Below are 10,600 nucleotides of genomic sequence, written 5' to 3'. Positions count from 1 at the left end.
GTATAGTATTTTGCAGTAAAAAACAATTTAGAAAAAGAACAGAATATAATGGAATTCACTAATAAATTCTCTTTACTGTAATTCATTCAAATCAGTATTTATATCGTCATATATTCATATCATGCCATATAGTCATGGGAGAGAAGTATGTGATCAAAAGTTCACGTTGCAAAAGAGGGAATGAGAACTACGACTGACCTTCGGTCTGAGAGAAGACTATAAACAGAAGGGCATCAAATAGTTTCACAGAGCTGTCAGTGCTGCTGCAGTCGCTCAAACCATGGCCGCACGACAGACCTTTCTGATTATTGGAATATTTGTTTTAGCAGGATTTGATGGATGTTTCTCCGTTATTCCTGGTAAGTGCTGTTCCACAGTTCGCAATTATTCTTTTTTTCACTCCGAACAAAGAGAATAAAACAATGTTTCTTTTCTGGAATCAATTTGAAGAGGAGGAACAGCACCCAGACTTTTGGTATGTCAAGGGCAAAGAGGCTCTTCATACATCCCTCTCCATGACGCGCAACATGAACCGTGCTAAAAATCTCATTCTCTTCCTCGGAGATGGTGAGTGTAAATAAACCCTGCTTTATAATCCACTATGTATATAATCTAAACATTTCTATATTGTAGGAATTTGTCAAATAGTCATTACAATAAATCTTAAATAAATAAAACTGATGAAGTTCAGACAGTGTCTAAATTTTGGGTTTCAGTTCTGCAATGGAAATAAAAAAGAAGCTGAAATAAAATAATTTGAGTAATTAAAATTGGTTGATTCATTTACATAAAAAAATAGAAACTGATATAACACTATTATAAAGGTGATATGCTGTTATTATATATTATACTAGTGATCAAAGTCCTATTAAACATATCATAAAATCTGATAAATGATAAATGGCAGTTGACGTTTTGTTTTTTATTGACTTCTAGATCTTACTAGCATTACATAGTACAATTTTTACAAGTAACAGTCATAAACTACAGAAAGAAAAAGAAAACGCACAGTGGCTTTAGATTAGATAATCAGATCGCTTACTCAGATTACTTTTTACTCAGTACCTATTTACCTAATTTATCAAATGTTCTAAAACTTAGCAATAGGTAATAACAAAAGGATAATGTATTGAATACTGATAAAATGTATAATATCACTGCATGGACTAAGATAACTAATAAATCATAAATTACTCATGTGGTTAGTTTCATGTGGAAATTGATAGAATTTTTTTTAAATCTACACTGTAAAAGTTTAGCAGCTGCCTTAAGTTTTTAAGTTAAATCAGCTTAAGACTACAAATCATTTTAACTTATTACAATAAAAATGAGTTGATTTAACTTGTGAGTTTAAATTACTTAATTTGATTTAACTTAAAATCTTAAAGCCGCTGCTAAACTTAAGTTTTTAAGTTGAAACTGGTGAAAACTTTTTACAGTGTACAATAAAAAGTTTTCACCAGATTCAACTTAAAAACTTAAGTTCAGCAGCTGCCTTAAGTTTTTTAAGTTAAATCAGCTTAAAACTACGAATCATTTGAACTTATTACAATAAAAATGAGTTGATTTAACTTGTGAGTTTAAATGACTTAAGTTGATTTACTTAAAATTTTAAGGCAGCTGCTAAACTTAAGTTAAGTCAAAACTGCAGAACACTTTTTTACAGTGTATGGAACCCACTACTGAATAAAAAAAAAGGTTATTGCAACTTTTTATCTCTCAATTGTTTTATTCAAAACCTTTATTCTTGAAATTCTTTTTTTATGAGAATTGTGCGATATATTCACAATTGCAAGTTAGAAAGTCAGATATTTTGCAGACATAAACTCACAAATCTGAGAAATAAAATCACAATTTTAAGAAATAAAATTGCTGATAAATAAGTAAACAAGTTTATATCTTACAATCCTGACTTTATAATACACAATTGTAAGTTTATATCTGTCACGTTGAATAAGGGCGAGGTCTGGGTCCAAATGCAGGTAAGTTTTTTTTTAATGAAATGAAAACAAACTAAACAAAGCAAAAGGCCAACACGGCACAAAACTAATAAACCTAAACACAAAAACCAAGAACACGATCATAAGCCAGGGAACTAAGAAACACAGAGTATACTGACAGAACTAAAGACAATGCAGACATCAAGCAGGAGTGAGAAGTGAGAGTTCTTATAGTCCAGATAGTGAACAGCTGTGAGTGAAATCAGTGCTAATGACAAGACAGACGTGAACGATCAGGGGAGTGCAGTGCAAGGGGAACAGCGACCTCGAGAGGCTGAGGGAAGACCCACAGCCCCGATCATGACAGTACCCCCTCCCTACGGAACGGCTTCCAGATGTTCCCAAAGTCTGGAGGGAGGAGGAACGGAGGAAGGCAACTCAGGGGGAGGGATGGCGGGCCAGGCCTGTGCAGCGGAGTCCCATGGACCGGCCTCGCCACCCGAGGAACGCGAGCCGTCCCCGCCGCCAGAGGAGCGTCAGCGGACGCCGCCGCCATAGGAACGCGAGCTGGCCTCGCCGCCAGTGGAACGTGCCGCGTCCGGAACAGAGAGCGCGGTCGTCTCCGCGTCAGGAACAGAGAGCGCGGTCGTCTACGCGTCAGGAACAGAGAGCGCGGTCGTCTACGCGTCAGGAACAGAGAGTGCGTTCGCTTCCGCGTCAGGAACAGAGACGGCGGTCGCTTCCGCGTCAGGAACAGCGAGCGCAGCCGCCTCCGCGTCAGGAACAGAGAGCGCCGTTGCCTCCGCATCAGGAACAGAGAGCGCAGTCGCCTCCGCGTCCGGAACAGAGAGAGCAGCCGCCTCCGCATCAGGAACAGAGAGCGCAGTCGCCTCCGCGTCCGGAACAGAGAGCGCAGCCGCCTCCGCGTCCGGAACAGAGAGCGCAGCCGCCTCCGCGTCAGGAACAGAGAGCGCAGCCGCCTCCGCGTCAGGAACAGCGAGCGCAGCCGCCTCCGCGTCCGGAACAGAGAGCGCAGCCGCCTCCGCGTCAGGAACAGAGAGCGCAGTCGCCTCCGCGTCCGGAACAGAGAGCGCAGCCGCCTCCGCATCAGGAACAGAGAGCACAGTCGCCTCCGCATCCGGAACAGAGAGCGCAGCCGCCTCCGCATCAGGAACAGAGAGCACAGTCGCCTCCGCGTCCGGAACAGAAAGCGCAGCCGCCTCCGCGTCAGGAACAGAGAGCGCAGTCGCCTCCGCGTCCGGAACAGAGAGCGCAGCCGCCTCCGCGTCAGGAACAGAGAGCGCAGCCGCCTCCGCGTCAGGAACAGAGAGCGCAGTCGCCTCCGCGTCCGGAACAGAGAGCGCAGCCGCCTCCGCGTCAGGAACAGAGAGCGCAGCCGCCTCCGCGTCAGGAACAGAGAGCGCAGTCGCCTCCGCGTCAGGAACAGAGAGCGCAGCCGCATCTGCGTCAGGAACAGAGAGCGCAGTCGCCTCCGCGTCAGGAACAGAGAGCGCAGCCGCATCTGCGTCTGCGTCAGGAACAGAGAGCGCAGCCGCCTCCGCGTCAGGAACAGAGAGCGCAGTCGCCTCCGTGTCAGAAACAGAAAGCGCGGTGAGGGCCGCGTCAGAAACAGAAACAGCGGTCGCCTCCGCGTCAGGAACAGAGAGCGCAGCCGCATCTGCGTCAGGAACAGAGAGCGTAGTCGCCTCCGCGTCAGGAACAGAGAGCGCAGCCGCATCCGCGTCAGGAACAGAGAGCGCAGCCGCCTCCGCGTCAGGAACAGAGAGCGCAGCCGCATCTGCGTCAGGAACAGAGAGCGTAGTCGCCTCCGCGTCAGGAACAGAGAGCGCAGTCGCCTCCGCGTCAGGAACAGAGAGCACAGCCGCATCCGCGTCAGGAACAGAGGGGGCAGTCGCCTCCGCGTCCGGAACAGAGAGCGTAGTCGCCTCCACGTCAGAAACAGAAAGCGCGGTGAGGGCCGCGTCAGAAACAGAAACAGCGGTCGCCTCCGCGTCAGGAACAGAGACGGCGGTCGCTTCCGCGTCAGGAACAGAAACAGCGGTCGCCTCCGCGTCAGGAACAGAGAGCGCAGCCGCCTCTGCATCAGGAACAGCGAGCGCAGCCGCCTCCGCGTCAGGAACAGCGAGCGCAGCCGCCTCCGCGTCAGGAACAGCGAGCGCAGCCGCCTCCGCGTCAGGAACAGCGAGCGCAGCCGCCTCCGCGTCAGGAACAGCGAGCGCAGTCGCCTCCGCGTCCGGAACAGAGAGCGCAGCCGCCTCCGCGTCAGGAACAGAAGGCGCGGTGAGGGCCGCGTCAGGAATAGCAACAGCGGTCGCCTCCGCGTCAGGAACAGCGAGTGCAGCCGCCTCCGCGTCAGGAACAGCGAGCGCAGCCGCCTCCGCGTCAGGAACAGCGAGCGCAGCCGCCTCCGCGTCAGGAACAGCGAGCGCAGCCGCCTCCGCGTCAGGAACAGCGAGCGCAGCCGCCTCCGCGTCAGGAACAGAGAGCGCAGTCGCCTCCGCGTCCGGAACAGAGAGCGCAGTCGCCTCCGCGTCAGGAACAGAGAGCGCAGCCGCCTCCGCGTCAGGAACAGAAGGCGCGGTGAGGGCCGCGTCAGGAATAGCAACAGCGGCCGCCTCCGCGTCAGGAACAGCGAGTGCAGCCGCCTCCGCGTCAGGAACAGCGAGCGCAGCCGCCTCCGCGTCAGGAACAGAGAGCGCAGTCGCCTCCGCGTCCGGAACAGAGAGCGCAGCCGCCTCCGCGTCAGGAACAGAAGGCGCGGTGAGGGCCGCGTCAGGAATAGCAACAGCGGTCGCCTCCGCGTCAGGAACAGCGAGTGCAGCCGCCTCCGCGTCAGGAACAGCGTGCGCAGCCGCCTCCGCGTCAGGAACAGAGAGCGCAGTCGCCTCCGCGTCCGGAACAGAGAGCACAGTCGCCTCCGCGTCCGGAACAGAGAGCGCAGTCGCCTCCGCGTCAGGAACAGAAGGCGCGGTGAGGGCCGCGTCAGGAATAGCAACAGCGGTCGCCTCCGCGTCAGGAACAGCGAGCGCAGCCGCCTCCGCGTCAGGAACAGAGAGCGCAGTCGCCTCCGCGTCAGGAACAGAAGGCGCGGTGAGGGCCGCATCAGGAATAGCAACAGCGGTCGCCTCCGCGTCAGGAACAGCGAGCGCAGCCGCCTCCGCGTCAGGAACAGAGAATTGTTTTAGAATTGTTAGATTTCTTCTCAATATTGACATGCAATTTTGCGTTCATATCATGCGATTCTGAGACAAAATTGAGAGAAGTCAACACTTAAGAGTTTATTTCTCACAACTCTGACTTAATTCTTGCAATTGCGAGTTTATATTTAGCAATTCTGCCTTTATTACTCGCAATTGTGAGTGTATATCATGTAGTTCTCAAAAAAAGTCACAATTGCGAGCAAAAATTTTTTACTTTTTTCTCATAATTCTAATTATAACACACAATTGTGAGTTTATATTGTGCAATTCTCTGAAAAAAGTCAGAAATGTGAGTTTATATCATGCAATTCTGAGAAAAAAGTCAGAATAGAGAGATGTCAACATAAAATAGTGCAAAAAAAGTCAGAATTGCGAGATACAAATTTGCAGTTGTAAGAAAATTCTAAGATTGTAAGAATTGCAAGTTAATATTTCATAATTTGGAAAAAAATATGTTGGAATTGCAAGAAGAAGTCATAACAAACTTTAAGTGTCAAAAAAAAAAAGTGCCTTAAAATTGTTCAACATGTTCTTTCTGACTAAATAAGGTATGGGAATCAGCACTGTGACTGCAGCAAGAGTTATGAAGGGACAGATGGAAGGGAAGACAGGAGAGGAGAGTGTCCTAGCCATGGACACATTCCCTCATCTCGCTCTCTCCAAGGTGCAAAAAAAATTCACAGACTACATGAATCTATTTTCTGAATAGATCTGAATAATTTTGATAATACTGGTGTTTGTTTTTGTTCCTGTATAGACCTATAACGTCGATCAGCAGATGCCTGACAGCGCAGCAACAGCCACTGCATATCTTTGTGGTGTTAAGGCAAACTATGGGACTTTGGGTCTCAGTGCAGCAGCACGCCGCGCAAACTGCAGCTCCGCTAAAGGCAATGAGGTCAAATCGATTCTACATCATGCAAAGATGGCAGGTAATGGGAAGGAAAAACAAATATCAGAACAGTTGTTATATTTTAACTTTTTATATCTCTGACTTTCATAATTTCAATTTCATTTCTGTAATTCTTAAAATACAGTAGAATTCTTAGAACAGTGACTTTATTTCTTTATATTTCACAGTGTGACTTTATATTAGAGTTGTGACTATTTCTCATCAGTACAACTTTTTTACCTCACAATTTCGACTTGATTTTTTGATGCATTCTCACAAACCTCTATTATCTCATAATTTTAACATTATTACTTATAATTCTTACAACAGTGAATTTATTTCTTTATATTTTACAGTGTCACTTTATATTACAGTTGTGACTATTTCTCATCAGTACAACTTTTTACCTCACGATTTCGACTTTATTTATCGGCGCATTCTCACAAACCTATATTATCTCATAATTTCAACATTATTACTTATAATTCTTACTACAGTGACATAATTTCTTTATATTTCACAGTGTGCCTATATTACAGTTTTGACTATTTCTCATCATTACAACTTTATAACTCACAATTTTGACTTGATTTATCAGTGCATTCTCACAAACCTCTATTATCTCATAATTTCAACATTATTACTTATAATTCTTACAACAGTGACTTTATTTTTTATATTTTACAGTATGACTTTATATTACAATTGTGACTATTTCTTATCATTACAATTTTATACCTCACAATTTTATTCGATTTATCAACGCATTCTCACAAACCTCTATTATCACATAACTTTAACATTATTACTTATAATTCTTACAACAGTGACTTTATTTCTTTATATTTCACAGTGTGACTTTATATTACAGTTGTGACTATTTCTCATCAGTACAACTTTTTTACCTCACAATTTCGACTTGATTTTTTGATGCATTCTCACAAACCTCTATTATCTCATAATTTTAACATTATTACTTATAATTCTTACAACAGTGACTTTATTTCTTTATATTTTACAGTGTCACTTTATATTACAGTTGTGACTATTTCTCATCAGTACAACTTTTTACCTCACGATTTCGACTTTATTTATCGGCGCATTCTCACAAACCTATATTATCTCAAACTTTCAACATTATTACTTAGAATTCTTACAACAGTGATTTTATTTTTTATATTTCACAGTGTGACTATATTACAATTGTGACTATTTCTCATCATTTCAACTTTATAACTCATAATTTTGACTTGATTTATCAGTGCATTCTCACAAACCTCTATTATCTCATAATTTCAACATTATTACTTATAATTCTTACAACAGTGACTTTATTTTTTATATTTTACAGTATGACTTTATATTACAATTGTGACTATTTCTTATCATTACAATTTTATACCTCACAATTTTATTCGATTTATCAACGCATTCTCACAAACCTCTATTATCACATAACTTTAACATTATTACTTATAATTCTTACAACAGTGACTTTATTTCTTTATATTTCACAGTGTGACTTTATATTACAGTTGTGACTATTTCTCATCAGTACAACTTTATACCTCACAATTTCGACTTGATTTATCGGCACATTCTCACAAATCTCTATTGTCTCATAATTTCAACTTTATTTCTGATAATTCTTAGAGTTGTGACACATAACCTGAATCTTATATGTTGTAATTTCATCTTTATTTTATATATAATAATTGTGACTATTATATTTCAACTTTATCACTTATAATTCTTACAATCGTGACTTTATTGCACAATGTGACTTTATATCACAATTACAACTCATTTACTTCACAATCTCTTATAATTGCCACTTTATCACACTTTGAACTATACCATAATTTCTTCATTTCAGCTTTATTTCTCCTAATGATGACTTTGAACTACTGACTCATTTGTCAAACAGTTTGACAGAACGATTAGGTCAAGAGTCAACATTACTACTTTGAACTCTTTATATCTTTTATGGCTAAAGGATGAGCTGAGGCTGATCTTATCTTTGACAGCGCTACACTGTTAAAGGCAATATAAGTTACGTAATTAGCTTATAATTACTACCTTGGTTTTATATTTTCCAGGGATGTCTGTTGGCATAGTAAGCACGGCACGTGTCCAGCATGCATCACCTGCCGGCAGTTACGCCCACACACCTGAAAGAGGCTGGTACAGCGATAAAGAGCTGACCTCTGAAGCCGTCTCCAGTGGATGCAAGGACATTGCGTACCAACTCGTCCATAATACTGATATAAACGTAAGACCCTAAACCGGTACACCTGGCACATCACAGAGCTACAGATAATACGTTGCTGACTGCAGTCTCGCTTGTTAAATCCCTCTATAATTTTATTGCAGGTTATTTTAGGAGGCGGCAGGCAGTACATGTTTCCCAAAGAAACTGTCGATCCTGAATACTCCACAGTTACGGGAAGCCGAAAGGACAAAACAAACCTTGTGGATGTGTGGTTAAGTAGCAGAAATGTAAGTCAAACATTTAGAAAAAATATTAAATATGAAAATTCTGCTATCATTTATTCACCCTCATGAAAGGGTGAATAAATGATAGCAGAGAAAGCTGGACCAGAAAGTTTTAAAAGTTTTAAAAAGTTTAATAGATTTCCAAGTTTTAATTTTACGTTTTTTACGAGGGTTTTACGTCTTTAAGTTTAAAGTAGTTTTAAAAGCTTAACGTTTGATAGATAGCCAGATAGATAGCATGTTTCTAACATGATTAACAAGTTGTTAGCATGTTTCCAACATGATATCAAGTTGTTAGCATGTTTCTAGCATGATTACCAAGTTGCTAACACATTTCTAACATGATTAGCATGCTACTAGCATGTTGTTATCATTATTCTAGAATGAATAATAAGCTGCTAGCATGTTTCTAATATGATTAGCGAGTTTCTAGCATGTTTCTAGCATAGTTAGCAAGTTGCTAGCATGTTTCTTTTTTTGCTAGCATGTTTCTAGCATGAATAACAAGTTGTTAGCATGTGTCTAGTATGATTACATGTTGTTATGATTCTAACATTACCAGGTTGTTGGCATGTTTCTAGCATGATTAGCAAGTTGTTAGCATGTTTTTTTTTTAATGTGTATAGCATGAATAACAAGTTGCTAGCATGTTTCTAACATGATTAACAAGTCGTTAGCATGTTTCCAACATGATTAACAAGTTGTTAGCGTGTTTCTAGCATGATTAACAAGTTGTGTCTAGTATGATTAGCATGTTGTTTTCATGATTCTAACATTACCAGGTTGTTAGCATGTTTGTAGCATAAATAGCAAGTTGCTGACATGTAGCATGATTAACAAGTTTTTAGCATGTTTCTAGCTTGATTAGCAAGTTACTAGTACGATTTTAGCATGATTAGCATATTGTTAGCATGATTTAGAAAAAAGAAAAAACCTTTAAAACAATCTAACAAAGAACAACCACTTTTTTCCCTTTAGAATGCCAAATATGTGTGGAATAAACAAGATTTTGATGCTGTCAAAGAGGAAAAAACTGATTACTTGATGGGTAAGGCCACCTCCTCCATTTGGAGGGAAAACTTCCACCTGTTACATTGATCTACATCCTGCAGTATACAATTTATTTCTGTGGTTCTCAACCTTTCTGACTCCAAAGTCCCCCATTGTCCAAAACAATGAAAAAGAATTAGGTTTTTGAGGAAAACATTCCAGGATTTTTCTCCATATACAGATGCATCTCAATAAAATAGAATGTCGTGGAAAAGTTAATTTATTTCAGTAATTCAACTCAAATTGTGAAACTCATGTAGTTTGGTTCACTACACAATCATGGGGAAGACTGCCGATCTGACAGTTGTCCAGAAGACAATCATTGACACCCTTCACAAGGAGAGTAAGCCACAAACATTCATTGCCAAAGAAGCTGATTGTTCACAGAGTGCTGTATCCAAGCATGTTAACAGAAAGTTGAGTGGAAGGAAAAAGTGTGGAAGAAAAAGATGCACAACCGAGAGAACCGCAGCCTTGAGAGGCTTGTCAAGCAAAATCCATTCAAGAATTTGGGTGAACTTCACTAGGAATGGACTGAGGCTGGGGTCAAGTCATCAAGAGCCACCACACACAGACGCGTCAAAGAATTTGGCTACAGATGTTGTATTCCTCTTGTTAGGCCACTCCTGAGCCACAGACAAAATCAGAGGCATCTTACCTGGGCTAAGGAGAAGAAGAAATGGACTGTTGCCCAGTGCTCCAGAGCAGAAACCAAGGTACTAGATTCTGGAGGAAGGGTGGAGAAGCTCATAGCCCAAGTTGCTTGAAGTCCAGTGTAAAGTTTCCACAATCTGTGATGATTTGGGATGCAATGTCAATTGCTGGTGTTGCTCCACTGTGTTTTTTGCAAAACCGAAGTCACTGCACCCATTTACCAAGAAATTTTATAGCACTTTGTGCTTCCTTCTGCTGACCAGCTTTGTAAAGATGCTGATTTCATTTTCCAGCAGGATTTAGCACCTGCCCACACTGCCAGAAGCACCAAAAGTTGGTTAAATAAC

At 42.4% G+C, this 10,600-nt stretch overlaps 1 protein-coding gene across 1 annotated transcript; it reads left to right on the top strand.

The window, feature by feature from the left end:
* Window positions 1-227: 227 nt before the first annotated feature.
* On the top strand, window positions 228-9,647 carry LOC141338238 (intestinal-type alkaline phosphatase 1-like). Its single transcript, XM_073843782.1, has 7 exons — window positions 228-359; window positions 451-567; window positions 5,710-5,825; window positions 5,919-6,093; window positions 8,153-8,325; window positions 8,427-8,552; window positions 9,528-9,647. The coding sequence occupies exons 1-7, from the start codon at window positions 281-283 to the stop codon at window positions 9,645-9,647; spliced, it is 906 nt and encodes a 301-aa protein (XP_073699883.1). The 5' UTR covers window positions 228-280.
* The last annotated feature ends 953 nt before the right edge of the window (window positions 9,648-10,600 follow it).

This window comes from Garra rufa, chromosome 7 (assembly GCF_049309525.1).
Source record: "Garra rufa chromosome 7, GarRuf1.0, whole genome shotgun sequence".
In the NCBI taxonomy this organism is placed as follows: Eukaryota; Metazoa; Chordata; class Actinopteri; order Cypriniformes; family Cyprinidae; genus Garra; species Garra rufa.
Note: the sequence above shows the minus strand (reverse complement) of the source record. Positions and strands in the feature narration are given on the sequence as shown.